This window comes from Oncorhynchus tshawytscha, linkage group LG15 (genome assembly GCF_018296145.1).
Source record: "Oncorhynchus tshawytscha isolate Ot180627B linkage group LG15, Otsh_v2.0, whole genome shotgun sequence".
NCBI classification, from domain to species: Eukaryota; Metazoa; Chordata; class Actinopteri; order Salmoniformes; family Salmonidae; genus Oncorhynchus; species Oncorhynchus tshawytscha.
In genome coordinates, this window is record NC_056443.1 from 16254395 (window position 1) to 16276499 (window position 22105).

Sequence of the window (22105 nt, forward strand, 5' to 3'; positions counted from 1 at the left end):
TTGCAATGAAACCAGAGTACGGTGTCCATGTTAGGACATTGACTCTGACCCAGATTTGTCTGATAACTGACTTCTGTCGCATGACAATGGCCTAATATGTACTAGAGGGCAGAAGACGAAAACTCACCTATAACAGGTTGATATTCCTTATTTGTTTCTGTGAATACAGTAGAGATCAATACATAAAACAAATTCAAATACAATTGCTTTATAAATTAAAAACCAGTAACAATATTACAGGCATACCATGGCCTTAGACTAAGGAAAATGGACAATAAAGTACTCTAACAACACTCAATCTCACAGCCAGTCAGAGCATCCTCTTGACCGTTACCGTCTTGACGGACCACAGACATAATCAATCAACTAATCAATTTAGCCTTCTAACACGGGCATCTCATCCTCTTCTGGAGGATTCTGGATGATCTGCGGTTTCTCCCACTCCTCGTCTGAATCACTGATGTCATCGTCGTCGATGTCCCTGTCCCACTGACTGGGGTCGTCGGCCTCATCGGTGTAACCTGTAACACAGTGAGCAATACTGTGAACCCAGTCGATGTTTTGATTATGGCAGTGTATAGCCTGGCAGAAATTGACGGTGTCTAACCCCCAATGTTAACGTTTATGCCTTTCCCTAACCTTTAACCTAACCATTGTTCCTAAACTTAATCTTAATCCTAACCTTAATTTATTTTGACCCCAATGCCTAAATGTATTTTGTCATCCTGCCGGTCGAACAAACACTTCCTTTATAATCACAAGATAAAACAACATAAAGGGGGATGTTTACAGTACCCATGTCCAGATCCTGGGGTTCGGGTTCTGGTTTGAACTTGGGGTCCTCTAGTTTTCCCCAGGCCACAGCATCTGCCTTACGGAGCGACACTTCCACCTTAGACGAAACCATGTTGACCCCACTGTTGGCTACATCCGCTACCTAGAGTAGAGGAGGAAGAGGGATATGAGGTTAGGGTTATGGTGGGGATAGTTGTTGGTTGGTGTTTAGAGGGGAGAGAAAGGCGAAAGAGACAGGAAGAGGGAAATAGAAAACAGAAACACAAGCAAGAAAGAAAGAGGAATGTATAGTACAAAGAGAGAGGCTGGAAACAATTCAAGAGGTAAAAAAATAAATCATAATAATAATAAAAAAAGAAGACAGGAAAAGCATTGCCGCTCACCCCCCACAGATGGTAGTCCTTATGGAAAATCTTGTTGTCCTCAAACTGGATGTGACAGGTCAGCTACAGGAATAGAGATAGGGACAGGGCGGTAGAGAGAGAAAGAGAGATGTTAATCATCATTAACAACCTTACACATAACACCAGCGGGAAAACAACATATGAATAAGTCAATGTGTGTATATGCCAAAAGTCAATATGCGTGTGTATGTGTTACCACTCTGCGATTTGCTTTGACGGAGGACAGTTGAGGGTTGGCGTTCTTGTATGTCTGCGTTCGTGTGTGTGTGTGTGTGTGTGTGTAGCCCGTTCTTACCACTGTGCGGTTAGCCTCGACGTAGGACAGTTCAGGGTTGGCGTTCTTGGCATAGATGGTCACGTAGACCTGTGTGGCTGTCTGGTGCCAGTCATGTCTACACGCAACCTTCTTATTGTTCTGCACACACAAACATTCAGAGAGAAAGAGAGAGAAAAGGCAATAGCCCCAGAGTTTACAGTTAACTGTTTACAGCAAAATGTCCAAGTGATTTTCATGTTTAAAAAAAAACAGGCATAATTGGCTACAGAACGAAACCCGGACATTAAGAAAAGGTGAAAAGGAGAGAGAGGAGGGCTAACACTGACCACTTTTTGGACCCAGCGATGTTTGCCAGTGGTACAACCCTTCTGATCCAGAAAAGCATTAAAGTCTATGGTCTTCACACAGCAACAACCCCAGTACTTATACCTGTAAGGTTAGAATTACAGCACCGTATTATACCTATGGTATTACATTAATATTACATTTCATATGCTTATAATAAAGCAGCATTAAAGTCTATGGTCTTTACACAGCAACAGCTCTAGTACTTATACACGTAGAAGAGTATATAATAGTATTGTATAATACAGGCATGGACACAGTATATTCGGAAAGTATTCAGACCCCTCGACTTTTCCACATTTTGTTACTTTACATTATAAAACTGATTAAACTGTTTTTTAAAATTCATTAATCTACACACAATACCCCATAACGACAAAACAAAAACAGGTTTAGATTTTTTTGCAAATGTATTACATTTAAAACGAAAATATCACATTTACGTAAGTATTCAGACCCTTTACTCAGTACTTTGTTGAAGCACCTTTGGCAACGATTACAGCCTTGAGTCTTCTTGGGTATGACACTACAAGCTTGGCACGCCTGTATTTGGGGAGTTTCTCCCATTCTTCTCCGCAGATCCTCTCAAGCTCTGTCAGGTTGGATAGAGTTGTAGCACAGCTATTTTCAGGTCTCTCCAGAGATGTTCGATCGGGTTCAAGTCTGGGCTCTGGCTGGGCCACTCAAGGACATTCGGAGACTTGTCCCGAAGCCACCCCTGCGTTGTCTTGGCTGTGTGCTTAGGGTTGTTGTCCTGTTGTAAGGTGAACCGTCACCCCAGTCTGAGATCCTGAGCGCTCTGGAGCAGGTTTCCATCAAGGATCTCTCTGTACTTCGCTCCGTTCATCTTTCCCTCGATCCTGAGTAGTTTCCCAGTTCTTAACATCCCCACAGCATGATGCTGCCACCAACATGCTTTACCGTAGGGATGATGCCAGGTTTCCTCTAGACGTGACGCTTGGTATTCAGGCCAAAGAGTTCAATCTTGGTTTCATCAGACCAGAGAATCTTGTTTCTCATGGTCTGAGAGTTCTTTAGGTGACTTTATTCCACTCTACCATAAAGGCCTGATTAATGGAGTGCTGCAGACATGATTGTCCTTCTGGAAGGGTCTCCCATTTTAACAGAGGAACTCTGGAGCTCTGTCAGAGTGATTTTTGGGTTTTTGGTCACCTCACCTCCCCAGATTGCTCAGTTTGGCCGGGCGACCAGCTCTAGTAAGAGTCTTGGTGGTTCCAAACTTCTTCCATTTAAGAATGATGGAGGCCACTGTGTTCTTGGGGACCTTCAATGCTGCAGAAATGTTTTGGTACCCTTCCCCAGAGCTGTGCCGCGACACAATTCTGTCTCGGAGTTCTACGGACAATTCCGTCGACCTAATGGCTTGGTTTTTGCTCTGACATGCACTGTCAACTGTGGGACCTTATATAGACAGGTGTGTGCCTTTCCAAATCATGTCCAATCAATTGAATTTACCACAGGTGAACTCCGATCAAAATGTAGAAACATCTCAAGGTTGATCTATGGAAACAGGTTGTACCGGAGCTCAATTTTGAGTCTCATAGCAAAGGATCTGAACACCTTTAAATTGTAATATATTTGCAAACATTTCGAAAAATCTGTTTTCGCTTTGTCATTATGGGGTATTGTGTGTAGATGGATTAGGAAAAAATATTTATTTAATCCATTGTAAAATAAAATATTTTCAGAATGCGCTGTAAGTATAATACAGTCCTCATCTTACCCCTCGTGGAAGACAGGTGCTCCAGGGTGGTGTGTACAGGTCTCTCCGTTGGTCTCTGGGCCCTGGTATTGCTGTCAACAACAACAACAAACAACAATCATCTACTGAATTCTCCTCTCAGGTAGGGGGATAACTAACATGCTAACAACAATTTTAAGATGACAACATTTTTCTAATGAGAAAGTTGGGACATTGAGGTTTCTGCATTGTGATGCATTTACATGATACTACAACATTATATGGCAGCCATGTTAGCTACCTATTAACATTTAAATAATGATATGCAACTGAATGTCTAGAATTGGAACAATATTCAACATTCGTAAATCGACCCAACTCTCTAGAATATAAGGCTCTGGAACAAACTGTTGAATTACGGGAAAGAGTTAACACTGTCTGAGACTGGCTGTTACCCTAACATCAGCAGAATGCAACAGATTCATTATCAAAGACAGGAGTTACTGCACATCAAATGTTTTACTCCCTTCTCTGTGAAACACACACTAACATACACACACACACGAGCACACGCAGAAACACGCATACACAGACACACAAAAGAGACATGGCCTCCCGGGTTCGATCCCGGACTGTGTTGCAGCCAGACGTGACCGGGAGACCCATGAGGTGGCTCACAATTGGCCCAGTGTGGTCCGGGTTAGGGGAGGGTTTGAACGGCTGGGATGTCCTTGTCCCATCGCTTTCTAGCGACTCCTTGTGGCGGCCGGGCGCATGCATGCTGACTTCGGTTGTCAGCTGCACAGTGTTTCCTGGTGCGGCTAGCTTCCGGGTTAAGCAAACAGTGTGTCAAGAAGCAGTGCGGCTTGGGCGGGGTCGTGTCTCGGAGGACTTATGGCTCTCGACCTTCGCTTCTCCTGAGTCCGTAGGAGTTGCAACGATGGGACAAGACTAACTACCAATTGCATATCACGAAATTGGGGAGAAATAAATAAATAAAAGCACGAATAAAAAATGAATAGAAACACCTACTGTTTTGCATCCTGTGTTCTTGCATCGTGTTCCCTGCATGACAACTGCAGTCTCTGTGGGCGAGAGAGAGAGAAATAAAGAGAGGAAGGGGCAGAAGGACAGGGGAGGTTATACTACCTAAGTAGTTTCAAAATAATATATTTCAGAGAAGTATTGGTGTTAGTCAACAGAAGCATTGAAATGCACTGCTATTATATAGAAACCAATGATTTGAACAACAAAGGGATACCAAACAGAGAAGGTATGGGAGGGATACACACACACACACACACACACACCTTTCTTTTTTAGTTCTGCCTTGCTGCTGATTTCCATCTTCTCCAGAACCTGAGTCAGAGAGGCGGACACCTTCAGCTTCAGTTTGGTCTTATCCTCATCTGAACTGTAAAGGACAATAGATCGATCATTTAAATAAATAAACACCTAACCAGCCATCTGAGCAAGCTGACCCTACCTGGGTCTCTCTTTCTGCAGTGCCTCAGCTGATTTGGGCCCCTGGTAAATTATCTCCTCTCTGTTGTTTCTCACACCATTCTTGTCTGATGTCACTGTCGGCTGCATAGGCTCCTGGGGCTTTTCGTTACTATGACGCCCCTGGGTGCAGCCCTACAATAGAAAAGTAATGTCAGGATACTGCGTACAGAGTACCCTGACAGAGAACTACTGCAATAGAACTTGATAAGTACTGTTCCCTGAGCTAATGCCTATATGCTTCAGCTCAGTGGGTTAAAACAGTCTTGACATCAAACCCAGTTGGTCCCACATGGTCCTTACCTTGATAGAAAGGAATTCAGAGAAGTCTGTGGTTCTCTTCCTACAACAAGACCAACCCTGGACACACACGCGTTGTTTATCAATTTGATCAAGTACTGTGAGGATAGTTTCATATTTATTGATTCTCATCTGTAAGTTTCTCAAATGTTTATTTATTGATATACCTTCAGAGCATCGTGGAAGATGGGAACACCTGGATGATGAAGACAGGCATCTAGAGGGCGAGAAACATCAAAAGGTACTTGTTGGCGCTGGCATTTGTCAGACACAAACGTTGTAACTTGTCACAGACAAGCAGGCACACACACACACAATCAGCAGGGTCTCCCAGAGACAGCTGTCAAGAGTTCTGGTCATAAGAGGGAGGGGGTTGGGCCCATATAAGGCATTAACTAACCTAACAGTTGCTATGAAGAGGAGACCTCTACTCGGTGACCTAAAGACGTGGGAAATTATGTCGGCGCATGCTTTCACTCAGTGTCTGTCTCTCTCATATGCACATCTGTCACACAAGCACAACAATTGCACACACATGCCTACAATACAATCTCTCAATCCAGAATCTCTCCATGATATGCCAATGTGTAGATGACTAGGCCAGTTTTCTGGACCCAAAGATGCTTAACTGAAGATGTGTTTTAGTCTATTAGTATGGGATCAATCTTCGTCTGCGAAACTGTCCCTTTCAGTTCTGCTAAAAACACCTGTCAATTCCCACCTCTGTCCCAAAGGGGTCTGTCAGACTATGATAGTCTATGCTATTACACATGAACTATTACCATAATACACATTATCCCCTCTACATTTGTCCATTCAAAAACAGTATGTCTACAATACACTGAAAACTCAAATACCTTGCAATATTTGCAACATGCATTTAATCCAAATAATATTATTCATTACTAATAAACTGTCATTGTCTACAGTGCATTCAATCCAACCTGTGTACCATCGCAGTATAACAGTGACTAATAAACCGTGTGTTTGAGTTAAAGTAGCAAGTGGTTTTACCGTCTTTGTTCTCGTCAGCATCAAACTTCTCTCCACAGCCTTTGTTGTAGCAAAGAAGTGCCATATTGGCTTAGTATTTAGTTTGTCCTCTCGTAACTCTTCTACCTAACTTTTCCTTTCGCTAACCCGCTCTTCTTTTTCCTCTTCGAGGGGCTTTGAAACTTTAATCCCACAGTCTTCCAGAACTTTCTCCTGGATAGAAGAGAAGCGAGGGAATGAGAGAAAGAACGAGAGAGATCTAGGGGGACTAAGAGAGGAAAGAGGGGGGTCTCTGCTTGGCCTGGCTGAATGAATTTTAAAAATAGCCACCAGTCATCACCTCTCTCTCTTCAGCTGTCAGTCCTTATCTAGTAGTGGCTTGGCATTCCCCTCTCCTGTCCTGGCCGTCTGTCTGCCTGTGTGTGTACTGCACTGTGTGTGTACTGCACTAAGCACACGTGTAGGCATGGTAGTTGGGGCTAAGAAAGGGTCTCCCAAAGGGGTGCACATTTTGGTTTTTGCCCTAGCATTACACAGCTGATTTGAATATATCATCAAGCTTTGATCATTTGAATCTGCTGTGTAGTGTTCGGGCAAAAAACAAAAACGCACACCTTTTGGGGTCCCGAGGACAACGTTTGGGAAACGTCAGAATAAGCCGCTTACCATGCTGCAAACTGTATCCTCTAACACTAACGGGTCCCATGTGGCTCAGTTGTAAGAAAATGGTGCTTGCAACGCAAGGGTTGTGGGTTCCAGTCACTTTGAATAAGAGCATCTACAAAAATGTAAGTGGAGATTGTTTTAAGCAGCAAGCCTCACTCAGTGCAGACACTCCACACTACAAAAAAATGATCATTAAAATCACCAAATGCTTTAGGAATGGAAAATGACTTTATTTCTTCCAAAAAAAAGATAATCAAAATAAACACAGTAAGTAAAATAAAAGCCAATGATTTTTGTATTTCTGTAACGTTCGTTTTGTATTATTTCCATGCTTAATAAAATCCTAATATTTCTGCAGAAATAAATAAAAATGTACAAAGAGGGGGAAGAACAAGAAGAATAATCAGAGACAAGGGTGTGATTCTCTGAATCATTTGGCATCCTTGACAATCAATGATATCCCATTGGCAACCTGTAGATATGCAGCCAATCCCCTTCTTCATACGTTTAATCACCCCTTGGGTGTTATTATATATCTATATACTGTATAATGCAAATATCAAATAGCTCTCATGTTCAGAAAAATAATAATACAAAGACAAAAATAACATTATGGCTGATGTGTGTATGGATGTGTCCCAAATGACACCATGGCTGCGTTTACACAGGCAGCCAAATTCAAGCATTTCTCTTTGACCAGTCGGATCAGCTCTTTTACCAATAATTGGGCAAAAGATCAGAATTGGGCTGCCTGTGTAAACGCAGCCCATATTCCCTGTATAGTACAATACAGGGATTGTGATGTGTTTGCATGTTTCTATTTATATTTACATAGTTATCACCAGTTCAGCTATCAGAAGGGTAGTTTCCAAAAAAAAACATGTAGGGTTAAAAAGGATCACATGATCATTAAAAAAACACTGACTGAAAATGAGCAAATAACGTATAAACTGATTAATTTTATGGAGAGATTTATCCGTTTATAACCCCAAAAAGCCATTCCTCTTTTTCCCTGTTCCTTTTTCATTTCAGGTTGATGACATCTTCAATTACTGTGTTACTACAGGGACTAACCACTAGAGGGTACTACACTTGCAGATATGATCAAAAGACCCATTTCAATAAAGGGAAAAAGTAACGTGGCATCGTTGGAAAAGTAAAAGGGTTTGGCTACACCCCCAGACCACCTCCTCCAATGCGTTGAGGACAGAGGACGCAATGAGCCAAGGAAAGACTATTGAGATTCACCCTAGAGCTATGGTTAGGGGTGTCTGTCCTTACAGCATGTAATCAGAAATGCAACCATGACAATCCGGAACCCGGAGTTTTAACAGACAGTAAATCAGATCATGCTTTTAAGGGGAGCTGTAGAAAGAACACATCACGACCATGCACAGGGGAAGAAAAGCCTACCATAAACAGACCATCAGCGTGATTTGACATTGTTGGCATTCGCTCTGGGAGCAAACGCTCTTCAGGTCTTAGAAGACGAGAGAAAAAGACAAGATTATTGAGACGCACCCCCTAAGATTATAATAGGACAATCAACATTGTAGTCTCCACACTGTCTCTCTCCCCCTCTGCTATTCTTCCACTATTTTGAAACCAGTTCAAAGACACACAAAACACAGGCAGGCCGGGTACCATGCAGAACAACAATCTAGTTTAAAAATGACTCAGAGAAATGAAACTACTGAAGAACCAGAGAACATAAGACATGATAAATTCCAGAGAAAAAGCTGTGCTCATCAACTTCAGTGCCAAACAAGGATTGTGTGCCAAATGGCATTATTCCCCATATAGTACACTACTTTTGACCAGAGGCCTACATAGGGAATAGGGTGCCATTGGGATACAAAGATCAGTGTCTAGGGACAACTGTATAAGGTCAGTTTTGCATTTCTCCCCCACGGGTTTGCTGATCCTAGATCTGTCTCTTAAAGCAACTTCTACCCAGAGCTTCCTACCCTCCTGAGTAAGGGACTATCACTGTATGAGGAGCACAGAGAAGGGTTTCTGTGTTTAATATATATCCACATAGTAAGGTTGGAATAATAGTGTGATATTGTGAAAATGAAAATGCCATTTTAGTGTTAGACATATTTGAAAAGACAGTCAAATTTCAGCCTGTTTTGGTGGGATGGAGTTTTGGCTTGCTTGGTGACGTCACCAGGCGGTAAATTTAATAGATCAATAAGAGCGTTCCAAACCTACAGCTAGCATTCCCCTCCCCACTCAGACCACTCCCTGACAATCTTAACAAAATTCTTGCTTGAGAAACTTATATCTTTGCTTATTTTTGACCATTTTAATTGAAAACAATCAAAAGGTAGTAATTGTTACCTAGAAAGGATTTGAAATAGAGATGAAAACCTCTGCATTGGACCTTTAACTTCCAAACGACCACCACTGGTTCTCAACCCCCTTTTACACAGGTACTACTATAGCGAGGCAATCCTTCCTACAGACAAAGACTAGTGCCATCAGAACCCTCAAATACTTCAAGACTACAGACTTAATTCATCATTGAGAGTATACATCCCCCTTAGACATTGTGGATAGGTCGGTTTCACCGACAAGACATAAAATGCATATGATCCAATCAGAGAAAGTTTAAGTTTAAAGATGGCGTACACGCCCACTCACAGCATGATTAAGTGAAGGCCTATGACTGAGTCCAGTGACTCTATAAGACAAAGGGGATTGTAATGTATCATCTACAAAAGCAGAAGCAAGAAGAATCTAGAGCTATACATACTGGACAGTGAAGACTCCAATAGGAGATTCTATCTAAATATAGTTCTACTAGACAATGAAACTAGATCAGAAGGGGAATGAATCTAAAGTGATCCTGGAGACAATTCTTTAAATATATCTAATAGACCAGGGGTGTCAAACTCATTCTATGGAGGGCCGAGTGTCTGCAGGTTTTTGTTTTTTTCTCCTTTTAATTAAGACCTAGACAACCAGGTGAGGGGAGTTACTAATTTGTGACTTTAAATCATCAATCAAGTACAAGGGTGGAGCGAATGAGTTTGACAAATAAACTTGACAGAAAATAAAAACCAAGAGAAGATAAAGCTATACATGCTAGACAGTGACAAAGAGGCTAAGAGGGGAAATTAGAGCTAGGTCTACTAGACAGTGACCATCCACCAAGATAATCTTGAAGACAATGGCAATTGGCAAGTCACCAAGAGGTGAATATAGAGCTATGCGCACTAGACCGAAGAGCAGCAAAGCTGCTAAGATAGTGTTCTAGAGCACTATGTCTACTAGAAAGTGAAAAGGATCAGTTAGACGCTCCACAGTACTCAACTCACTGGTGATGTGGACCGAGACAAGGGGAAGGGTTCGTCTTAGGGATCTGCATGTGCATTCAAAACACAAGCACTCCGCTGTACCTGCAAATCTGTGTACGTGAGCAATACACTTTGATTTGATCCATTCATTTATCACCAACTCTCCTTTCTTTCAGGTTCTGAATGTGGTCATATCAGTGAAACATTTCAGCTTGTTCATCAAAAAATAATGATATATATAACATAACTAGGGGGCATAACTCACTATTGGCTTCAGCGTCAAGATATAGGAAGTAAACAGAAAACGGTCCTCAATGAGAAACGCATGGCATATATAACAAACCGATGTGTCATTACAGGGGAATTAGACAGCGAAAAGTATGGCAACTGTGACCCTATACCTGTTTTGACCTTTGGCACCAACAGTTCAGTTACATTGACATCTTTTATAAAGCCTATGGGACCAAGAGTATGCTCAAACCAGTATTGTCCATTTCAACTCCATGTCCCCCAAATATTTAACAATAAAGTAACCCTTGGCAATTAAGTTTCATTCAGCACTAACCAGTACCAAACTTATCGGCACATATATTTGTTCAAAATAAAAACATGAAACAGTTCTGTTGAGTCATCAACATTTTGACAATATCCTTCCTTTGACACAAAAAGTTATTTTGACATCCTTTCATTTGACCCATCTTGACAGTTGGGAAGAAAATGACTGCATATGGCTTTAGCAACAATAGGACACCATCGAGAGCAATGGACATTATGATAGAGGAAACACAAATTGTGACATCAACCGTCAGAATGATCCTATTCTGAAATCAAACATTGTTTCCGCAGGATGGAGGTGTGTGTGTGTGTGTGTGTGTAACATGCTTTGTGTGTGTAATTTAGTGTGCGTGCGAATCCGTCAACATTTAAGGACACACCGAGGATGAAGAAGAAACTGTTTTTACAAGAGACACAAATAAAGTAGAGAGGGATTAAAAACACTTTACAACAGTTCTCCAGTGGCTCTCCATGGACAAATAGACATAAGGAGGTTGAGGGTTAGGCTGGTGGTAGGATGGTGGTTGTGAGGATGAGTATAGAGGGCTATCCTTAATGTTTATACTCAGTCTGATTGCATGTGGTAAAGGCTTCTCCGTGTCTGAAACAGCTCCCTTGGGTAACATACACACCGTGAGTGCTTTTCTTCGCTACCTAACAGTCAAGGATGGCAAGCGAGCAGGGACAAACGGTACTGTGTGACTTTGGTTCCACCGGTTTGATCGATATCAGTAACGGTGAGAAAGTTGGAGAATTAAAATAAAGATGTCTAGAAACCGCTCCAATTGGTGATCTGTCGCCTAAGAAAGAAGGTAGAGACCAGCTCACAAAGAAATGGTTTATTAACAGCTTGCGCGCAAACACACGTGCTTCGAGATAGAAAAACTGAATCCAAACACCTACGTCTTCCTACCTGTGTGGATGCAACCAAAGAGAGTGGATGCAACATTTAACCTACAGATCTTTTTCAATCCAAACCTGTCTTTTCTGCCTATGGCTAGATCCCCTCTTCTCCATCACTCTTTTACTCTGTGACAAATTGCTCAATATCAGCTTAGTAGCAACATAAATACAGTCCCAGTAACCGTAACAGGGCCTAGGCTACCTTTGTACACCAATGACCAGAGAACGTAACAGAAGACAAACTAACCCAACCAAGAGACTTTATAATGTATAAACTGGTCCTAAGTGCAATAAACTTAAGACCTCTAACCCCTGACCCCTTCACTCTGTCGACTGAAAACGACCTACACATTCAAGTTTTAGGTAGTTTTAAACCCAGTAATGGGCTTTGGGTGTTTATTTTTTTAATATACACTATTTATAATTTTTTTCAGGAGGGGGGCTGTTTCAGACAGAGATGCGCCTTTATTATGACATATCCCCTCCGTGCTCTAGCCTTCCACCCTTCTCATCTCCCGGGTTGATCCTCCCTTTCTTTTTCTTCTCTCCTCCTCTCATATTTGGTGTTGGTTGGTTTTCCTTCTGTCTGTCCTTTCGTCTGTCTGTCATTCCTTCGTTCATTTAGTCTTCGGTGGTTCGCTCGGCGTGTGTTTTTGCCATCGCTTTCGGCACTCTGCTCCCCCCATGAGATTACATGAACTGCATCTGAAAGAGAGAGTCAGAAATAAAGACAGACTACAAGGTTTAACACAAAGAAGACTAGTCAAAGAGGAAGTAAAGGTTGGGCTGGTCAGGCATTTGGGTTGTACCTGAACTATATGGATGGGGCCAATCTGAACTAAATGGTTTGGGGGGGGGGTGGTTTCCTTGGGCTTTAGGGATGGTGACAGAGGTTTGTGGGGTTTAAAGGGGTAATATGGATGTGGTATTATGGTGTACGGTGGTAGGGCTGAAGAAATGGTGCGTGGTTACCTGGGCTCCAGGCATGGGGGCGAAGGGATTGGTGGGTCTGAGTACAGGCTGGTTATACATCATGGGCTGGGGGGCCATCAACTGTACACTCCCCATCTGACCCATTTGAGGGGGGACCTGAGAGAGGGAGAAACATTTTTCCAGTACTCAAGTATGTCGTCTCTTTGTTGGTTACACTTCTTTTTTTTTGACTGCTAGACCACAGTAATTATTTTAGGACAATACATCTAGGTTATACACGTGATGTTGAATGTGTCCTGTTGCGTGTGAGCACTGACCATTCCATACATAGGCACTTGCGGCGTCGTCATTGGGAATGTCATAGGAGCTGGAGCCTGTTAGAGAGAGACCTGATTAGCAACTCACAAATAGTGCAGCGGAGAGGCTAAAAGGGGAGTCTATACAGCGAAGGAGGTACAGGTAATGAAATCACAGATGCTCATGGACACCATCACATTCACAACTACAGATAAATAACATGCGTGGAAGTGAGGTTGTAAAAATCAAATTGACTAGAGTAGTGTTCTTTTAACAAATTAGCCTAGTGCAGTATTTTATCAGTTAAGCACCTAAGGAGAACAGTAGCGTGCCTCTCCCTGGTAGAAATAAACACTAGTCTCTAAAGGCAGGTGGCAGTAGGGTGAGGAAATCACTTCAACTACAAGTACAGGGAGGAAGGAAAAAACCCTCTTATCTTTAAAAACAAAACGACAAGTAGGGAAGGAATGCAGGAGGGAGGGAGAGAGCGCACGAAGCTGATACTGACCCAGTGAGTACACTCCCCCTCATGGATTCAAAACAAATAGACCGATGTAAGAAATATGGTGGACACTTCCTTCAGCCATGCTTGCACCAATCAAATGCATGAGGAGTGAGAGTACACTTCACAATGAGTCTACACTTCTGGGTAGAGAATCGTAATAAACACCAGAAGTTGCTCCAAACAGACTAGATAGGCACTGGGTGAAAAGTAGTGCACTCTATAGAGAATAGGCTGCCATTTGGGACATACCCTACTACTTACATAACTGGCATAGAACATCCCATTCTGCATGGCAAGGACGCACAAAGTGCGAGAGAGAGAGAGAGGCAATGAGGAAGGTGAATTAAACGCAGCAGAAACAGGATGAGAGGAATGAGGATGATAACAAAGAACAGAAGATAATTACAGCGAAGAGAACGAGACAGAAAGAGACAGAGGGGAGGACAGGAGGGAGGAAGAGAAGAAGCCAGGGGTTAGTGACAGATTTCCACAGTCAGTCAGTATTGTGGAAGAGATCGGGACGACAATCATCCACTGGCAAGCTCAGCACTCAGTCTTGACTAGCGCACACACTCAGTCTTGACTAGCGCATATCTATTTTACTGGACAATCTCAAAACAGGTTACATAATACACAAACACACACTACCACTCACCATGTGTTGTACAGGCATGGGTGCAGGGGCCATGGGAGCAGGGTTCCAGGCCGTGGTGCTAGTCATAGTCTTGCTCTGCCAGTTGTGTCCCCCAGTTAGCTTCTTCTCTCCAGGCTGACTCCACTGCATGTCTGGCCTGAACACCGGAGCACACAACGACAAAATGCACCGTGCAAAAACACCACACTCGTTAATCAACTGTTACCATGGATATTATGCAGGTGTGGACTTGTTTGACTATACTTGTGAGGACTTCTGGTCCCCACAAGAATAGTAAACGAACAAGATTTGTCCAACTTGGGACATTGTTGGTCCCCACAAGGTCAATGCTATTTCTAAATGGGGTTTAGGTTTAGAAGCAAGAGTTAAGGTTTCAGGAAAACAGGATTTTGAATGATACAGAATTGTGTGGCCCCACAAGGTTAGTTATACAAGCCTGCATGTGTTTTTGAAAAGAGTGTTAAAAATAAAATATATTATTACAATATTGTAGCTCGAGCTCTTCACTAGGTCTCAATGTGTCTTGTTACAGGTTTTAAAAAATCCTGCAGATTTGAATGATGCGGGCAAGTTATTTTAGTTTACATTTATTTTTCAACAGATTTGAGCAGCACAGAAGCTTTTCATCATTGGCTGGGCTTTGAGTCGGCTCGCCCTAGTACAGTAGAGTGGGATGGCAGTCCGCCATAAAGTCTATCGTCTAGGGAAAACCCTGCAGTCAGTCTGTTCCATTGTTGATACAACACATTGTTTTGTCATTAAAAACACGAGTATAACTTCCATTCACTAGATACTTATTTTAAGTGTTTCTCATGTCTTGAAGTAGACTGTTTTGAGCAGGGGCTATCTGGGACTGGATAACTATAGGATGCCAGCCCCCCAAAGCCTTCTATTGTCTAGGGAAAAGGCTGAAGTAGTCTGGCACTACATCACTTCCCGACTCAGAGAGACCCACACACGCATGCAGACACACATCACAACTCCGACACTTACTTCTTGGCTGGGGCTCCTCCGAACTGCAGATCTGAGGATGAGAGAGAGCGAGGGATGGTGAGACAGAAAGAGGAGAGCAAGAGAACAAGGAAGTGAGTATGAGAAAGAAGAGAGCAAAAGCATCAGAGGGTTTGAAAAAAAGTGAGCGAGTCTATCTAAAAGACAGTGAGACAGGCAGACAGAACGAGAGAGCCAGCCAGCCCTGGCAGGGGGTAGTGAAGGCTGTTAAACATACAGTAGACTGAGACCAGTGCCTCCCTACTGGGTTCCTCTCTCTGTGTGTCCTCTCCCTTCCCACCAATGGCTCTCAGGCAAGAGCTCTGGCAGATAGGCCATCCGCTACCATTAGGCTGGTCCAACTGTTTCTATTGACATCTCTACCACTAGCAGACATTCACTAGAGGACAAGACCAAGGGTGAGAGAAGAGGGAGGGAGAAATAGTCACATGAGAAGTAAGGAGAAAGCACAAAGCGAAAGAAACCAAAACAAATGGAGGAGGCAGAGGGGAGAAAGAGGCAGGAACAGACAGATGTGAGGATACAAAAGAACAATATATGTTGTCTATACAGTACTCACTGCCAACGAGGTTGGCAAGGGACGAGTCAAGGTCATTGGGCAGCAGCTTGCCTCCTGGGTGCCCTGGATGGGGATGACCAGGGTGGTGCAGGGCCATGGGAGGAGCCTGGTTGTGGCTGGGCACTGTGGGCTTCAGCAGGTCCCCTAGAGCGTCAAACCCTGGAGGAAAGATACAGGGAGACATAGATTTAATTACATTATTCATACTCAGAGATTAGACAAACACAAAGCATGGTCAAGTATCACACACAGATGGGATATGAGGTTAAAAGAAAAGCAGCGCACATGCAGGAAAGATTTGACTCAAGCAAGAGAAAAGAGGACTTGGGAGGCAAGATCAGGCTGTGGGATCACAAACCATCTGTTCAGTATCATGACACGTACAGAAAATAAAAAGGACGTGTTCCCTTTTATTTCTACGCTCAGGGCTCAGTAGCTGTGTCCCGTCTATACACCACATTTCTAGGCTGAGCAGCAGTATTTGTGTTGTGCTGGATTTACATTGCCTTCAGAAATAATTCATATCCCTTGAAAGAATTCAGTTTTGTTTGCTTTACAGCCTGAACTCAAAATGGATTAAATAGATTTTTCCCCCCTCAACCCATTTACACATATAGCCAATAACAAAGTAAAACATGTTTGACATTTTTGCAGTATTCACACCCCTGAGTCAATACTTTGTAGAAGCAACTTTGGCTGCGATTAGAGCTTTGAGTCGTCTTGGGTATGTCTGCATAAGCTCTGCACATCTGGATTTATGGATTTCCTCCCATTCTTCCTTACAGATTACCTCAAGCTCTGTTAAATTAGATGGGGAGCAATCTAAGTCTTTCCACAGATTTTCAATGGGATTCAAGTCTGGGCTTTGGCTGGGCCACTCAAGGACTTTCGCATTCTTGTTCTGAAGCCATTTCAGCGTTGCTTTGGCTGTATGCTTGGGGTCATTGTCCTGTTGGAAAGTAAATCTTCACCCTAGTCTAAGGTCATAAGCACTCTGAAGCAGGCGCTTATCAAAGACTTGGCTATATTTGGTTCCATTCATTGTTCTCTTGATCCATACTAGTCTCTGCCACCGAAAAGCATCCCAATAGCATGATGCTGCCACCCCCATGCTTCACGGTAGGGATGGTGTTAAACATAGCACTTTGTATTCAGCCCAAAGAGTTCAATTTTTGTATCATCATCAGACCACAGACTCTTCTGCCACTCCAGAGGCTTTCACGTGCCTTTTTGCAAACTCCAGGCGTCATGTGCCTTTTTCTCAGGGATGAATTCTGTCTGGCCACTCTCCCATAAAGCCCAGATTGGTGAAGTGCTGTAGAGACTGTTGTCCTTCTGGCAGGTTCTCCCATCTAAGCCAAGGAACTCTGTAGTTCTGTCAGAGAGGTCGTTGGGTTCTTGGTCACCTCCCTGACCAAGGTTGTTCTTGCCTGGTTGTTCAGTTTGTGCCTCGAGGCTGTCTGACCAGCCTGGGTAGTTCTGTATTTTACCCCATTCCCCAATGCTCGTGGAAGCTTTTAACATTCAAGAAATTGTTTTAAACCCTTCCTCAGATATATGCCTTGTCACAATTCTCACCCAGAGCTCTACGGATCGTTACCTGAACTTCATGGTATAGTTTCTGCTCTGACATGCACTGTCAACTGTGGGACCTTATACAGGTGTTTCCTTCAAAATCCAAACAATTTAATTGGCCACAGGTGGACTTCATCCTTGAGATGTCACTACAACATGATTGATTAAAGGTAATTGGAGGCACCTGAGCTCAATTTGGAGTGTCATAGCAAAGGGGTGTGAATAATTAAATATTTCTGTATTTCATTTAATACATTTGCAAAACATTCATTGTGGGGCATTGTGTGTAGATGGGTTAGAAAATAGATTTAATCCATTTTGAATTCAGTCCGTAACAACAATGTGGAATAAGTCATCGGGTATGAATACTTCCTGAAGGCACTGTAGTTCCTTGTGGCTGACATGTTGTGGAGTCATTATGCTGACGGATTATATTAATTCCATATCTAGACTAAAACAGTAGATGTGCCCTGTCTACTCCTTCAGTTTCTAGTCAGCCTCAGTAGCAGTATTATGAGAAATGGGTGTTTGTTCCATTCCTTCCATTTCTAGGCTCAGCAGCAGTAGCTATATTTGTGTTATGATGGATTTATGTGCTTGTGGTGTCATGTTGTTGAGTCATTACACTTATTGAGGCTGTACTGTAGGCTGACCGGTGCGTGTGTGGTATACTACTCTATTACTGTACAGGGCTGATTGGTCTGGTTACACTGCATGGCTCCATCCCAAATGGCACACTATTCCTTATATAGTGCACTACTTTTGACCAAGGCCCACAGGCTGCCATTTGGGATGCAGTCATGGAGTATTTCACTGTGCAAACATTACATTAGTACCACAATGGTCTGTCAACAATCATTCTAAAAATGGGAACACATTGCCCTCAACTAGGAGAGCGGTAGGAAAAGGGATGGTGGAGGGAGGGAGGGAGGGGGGAACAGAGAAGGGAGAGAGGAAAGAGACAAATAGGGGCAATCAGAATGTGTGACAGAAGAGGAAGACCGATCGAAGGAGGGCAAGACAAAGTAGCGTGGGGGAGAAAAAAAGACAGGGAGCACAACAGAGTTGCACAGACAGCTGCCACCTCTCATCACTCCTTATCCTCCCATCACAGGAAAAAAAGTGAGGAAGCGAAAACAAAAAAAAGGACAAATAATATTTGTCTAAGAAGCGATGTCTAGCTTCTGGACATTGTGCTGACATAGCTATGCGTCCCAAATGTAACTCTATTCCCTATGTAGGGCACTACTTTTGACCTGAGCCCATACTACCATAGTGCACTACTTTTGACCATAGCCCAATGGGGAATAGGGTGCCATCTGGCCATAGGCCACATTCATGAAGTAAGAACTTCCTGCTTTGCAAGCAGGAAACAGAAGGGAAGGATCAGAGACAACTAGCACACGGAGGAAGGGAGAGAGAAGGAAAGAATCAGAAAAATAGCCCACTCACCATAACATACAGATCAGAGGGCAGGAAAGAAAGAAAAATCTAGTTTTACAAAGAAAGATGAGTTAACTATTAAGCTAATTGTTTGGAAAGGCTGAGAATGGAGGGAGTAGAGGACAGATGAGGGAAAGAGATGGAGGAGAACAGATGGAAAGGTACCACCTCAGTGCCTCCAAAGAGATGGATTGTCTGTGTAGAGTGTGGGACTGTGTGGACGACAACAAATGGATGAGTGACAGGCGATTAGGAACGGACTGAGATGACAAGCCACGCACACAGAGAAAGAAAGAGATGAGTTACAAACAGATGGAATGGAGTGAGATCCCCACCAGGAAATTCCTACTGAAGGCTTTAAAAACACACAAATGGAAACTGTGGTAGCAGAAACCCCAGGCCTAAAGGATTAGCTGGCCCATAGCAAAAACCCAACCAGAAATCTAAACCAGAGCCTGTATCCATAAAGCATCTCAGAGTAAGATTGCTGATATGGTATATGTCCATATAATTGTGTTCATTAGGATCTAAAAAGGAAAAACTGATCCTAGATCAGTACACCTACTCTAAGACGATTTGTGGATACAAGCCCAAGCCTGAAAAGGTTGATTTACTTAGCGGGCCATTAGCAAAACCAAATCAGAGATATGAACCAGCACTAAAAGTAATTGATTATAGTTGTTATAGGGGAGCAGTAAGCTAAGCCAGAGGTTGTTTAGTAGGTTTATTTAGGGTTGTCTGTGTCCGAAATGGCACCCTATATAGTGCCCTATGGGCCCTGGTGAAAAGTAGTGTACTATAAAGGGAATAGGTTGCCATTTGGGACGTAGCCGTTGTGTCTCTTTACCATCGGTGGCAGGCTGTACGTCGTAATTGGCCTGTCTTCTAGCCCCGCCCCCGAAAACAGCATCAAAATCTACACTCATGGAGGACTCAGCTGTCTCAGCAGCACCTAGGGGACAAAGGTCATAAAGGCTACATATTACTATTGTAAAGTTTCTATTCAACTTCTGGGTTGGTTGGTATCGGTGTCTGTCGAACCATATGTTCTTTAAATTAATATTTATTGGACAAAATGTTAAACAATATTTCAGCCGTGTCGGTGCTTCTAGCGGATGAGAAAGTCATGGCTGAATGGATGGACGATAAGTGGATGAAACAAGTGAATTAACTGATGGATGAACGAACACATGAATGGCTGAAGACATGAAGAGAACTCAGAGACACATGAGCATGAATTTTTACAGTTGAAAAGCCACCTGACTTTAAAGACAGAGGCTTGTCAGAACACACATGTTAACTGAAACTTGTGTCGTGTGTGTGACATAATACACAGCTAATCAACACAATACATCTCTGCCCCGGATCTGAACCTGAAGTTCAGGAGGTTAAGTAGATAAAAACTGTGTGTGTGAATTTCCATGTGTATATTGCATGCACGTGTGTGTCCAAATGTGTTTGTGACCTACCTCCCCAGGCACTGGTGGCTGTAGAGATCGAGGGAGTGCTCTGGACAGCAGGTAGGAAAGCTGGCTGCAGGTCAAATAGATCACTACTGAGGTTGGGCATGCTAGAGAGAAATAAGACGAGACAGGGAAGAGGGAAAGAAAATCAATGAGTAAATAAATGTGATTCAAATTGCCCCTATATGCCCAAACAATCAACAACTGAAGGGTTAGTTCAGGTGAAATCTATATATTTCGGTGGAATTTACCTTACATTGAGTTGTGCATTAAGGCCCAGTGACAGAATGCACAATAATCAATGTTATGCCACAGATAGTATCATCAAAATTCATGAATGTAAACAACCAAACCAATGTTCGCAAGCTGTAACCTGCTCAAAAACACTTCAAAACCAAGTTCGGTAGTTGGTGGAGTTCACAATTTTCTAACATACACACTGCTGAAATAGTCGCTGGATTTGTGAGGCTACATTTCCTCATGTAGTCTCTCTGTTTCTGTTTGCTGTAACATGGACAATAAAGTTGTATATACCATTGGGCACTCACAGGTGGCTTGATGGCACTATCAGAGCAATGGAATATACAGATATTCAGCATTGAGATATTACTAGAAAAGTAACATTCTTGCGGGGAAGAACATGGACAGGTTCTTTACGAGTATCGACGCTACGTGTTTGTGTTTTTGAGGCAGTTTTGCTAACATCGGTACACCTGTTAACATTAATGAATTTTGACAATGCTAATATGGTAACTTCTGGCTTGAGAAACAACTCAAGGTAAGGGTAATTCCACTGAAATATAGATTGCCTCAACAATCCCTTTAAGTCAACAAAACAAACTGATACCAACCTTTGAACCCCCCCAAACAAAAAAAATCACAGAGAGAATCTATAATCAAAAGAATCAACATAAATCTGAATAGAATAATTGAATCATACCTTTATAACACTAGATAACCTCCTTCAACCTGTAGTAACCATGTTATAACAGTAGTACCTGTTGGTGGAGGGTGCACTGAATAGCTCCATGCCTTGATTGGTGTTGTGGTGGTTGTTGTTGACACTGCCCATAGACTGTGTACTTGGGGAGGCAGATGGAGTGGACATGCCAATCTCCTTCAGACGCTGGTCCTGGAGAAACAAAGAAAAACACACACAGTTACCAAACAAAGTTGGTTACGACTGAGGGATTCATGCTTGACACAGACTGAGCAGCGTCAGACTGAGCAGGCTCCAAATCAGTCTTGGGGCGCTGCGCAGTGGTGGCCTGCAGCGTTTGTTCCAGGTTCGTTGTTTAAACTCGTCCGTTTTTGTTGCTTTGCTTTTAGTAGTTTAATAGTGTTTTATGTTGCATCGGATTACTGATTAAGCTACGGTAGAGGGACATGAAGTGCGTACAGTGGATAATTCTCCTACTTGGATGACTTTTGCTGGTACCTGAAACAGCACGCGAATCTACGAAAAAGTCGGTGGCACCACACATCCGCTACTGCAGAAACTAAATCTTTTACAATGTAATAACTCACGTTCGGGAGAACCAATCAAAGGGGACATACCTGCAGAGATCGTGAGACACAACAACCTGGGTGAAGGACTACTAAGAAGGAAGAGGAAAAGGCGGTATAATGCAGAGGAACAAAAACAAAGATTCCGCTTCCAACTACCCTGCTCTCCATGGTCCAATCGGGGAAAATGGACGAATTACGGGCAAACTCACGGTATCGATATGAATACAGGGAGGCCTGTGTGATGGCCTTCTCTGAAACTTGGCTGTCGGAGGCGGTGCCCGACTGAAGTCACCCCTGACAGATTCTCGATCACTCGTATGGACAGAGACAGTGAAGCTACTGGTAAGGAGCACGGAGGTGCTCCTGTTCTGCTAAATGAAAGATGGTGTAAAACTACAATTGTCAGGAAA

General features: G+C 42.9%; 2 protein-coding genes across 9 annotated transcripts in view; both read right to left on the reverse strand.

Annotated features, from left to right (window-relative positions):
- Window positions 1–188: 188 nt before the first annotated feature.
- Window positions 189–6615, reverse strand: zgc:92429 (uncharacterized protein LOC445063 homolog). The gene is made up of 12 exons (XM_024373281.2): window positions 6341–6615; window positions 5494–5543; window positions 5330–5386; window positions 5010–5161; window positions 4834–4937; window positions 4556–4608; window positions 3566–3636; window positions 1803–1905; window positions 1495–1614; window positions 1179–1241; window positions 796–937; window positions 189–521 (listed from the first exon to the last, which is right to left on the reverse strand). The coding sequence occupies exons 1-12, from the start codon at window positions 6402–6404 to the stop codon at window positions 376–378; spliced, it is 1125 nt and encodes a 374-aa protein (XP_024229049.1). The 5' UTR covers window positions 6405–6615; the 3' UTR covers window positions 189–375.
- A 584-nt stretch (window positions 6616–7199) lies between these two features.
- Window positions 7200–22105, reverse strand: part of si:ch211-200p22.4 (phosphatidylinositol-binding clathrin assembly protein) — a 57908-nt gene continuing 43002 nt past the window's right edge. For 5 of the 8 annotated variants that reach the window (XM_024373283.2, XM_024373288.2, XM_024373285.2 and 2 more), the window contains 9 exons: window positions 21185–21318; window positions 20193–20293; window positions 19571–19675; window positions 15706–15864; window positions 15129–15159; window positions 14136–14298; window positions 12996–13052; window positions 12718–12834; window positions 7200–12450 (listed from right to left, as the gene is read on the reverse strand). In XM_024373283.2, coding sequence (XP_024229051.1) covers window positions 12436–12450; window positions 12718–12834; window positions 12996–13052; window positions 14136–14298; window positions 15129–15159; window positions 15706–15864; window positions 19571–19675; window positions 20193–20293; window positions 21185–21318 — 882 coding nt within the window. In that variant the 3' untranslated portion in view covers window positions 7200–12435. The remainder of the gene's footprint in view (window positions 12451–12717; window positions 12835–12995; window positions 13053–14135; window positions 14299–15128; window positions 15160–15705; window positions 15865–19570; window positions 19676–20192; window positions 20294–21184; window positions 21319–22105) is intronic. The other 3 variants (XM_024373287.2, XM_042298191.1, XM_024373289.2) reach the window with 2 other exon arrangements.

Coding starts and splice junctions, on each gene's coding strand:
- zgc:92429 (XM_024373281.2), bottom strand. CDS start 6,404: ATGGCACTTCTTTGCTACAACAAAGGCTGTGGAGAGAAGTTTGATGCT. Junction 4,609..4,833: donor GGCAGAACTAAAAAAGAAAG/GTGTGTGTGTGT, acceptor TCTCGCCCACAG/AGACTGCAGTTGTCATGCAG. Junction 3,637..4,555: donor AGAACACAGGATGCAAAACA/GTAGGTGTTTCT, acceptor TGTTGTTGACAG/CAATACCAGGGCCCAGAGAC.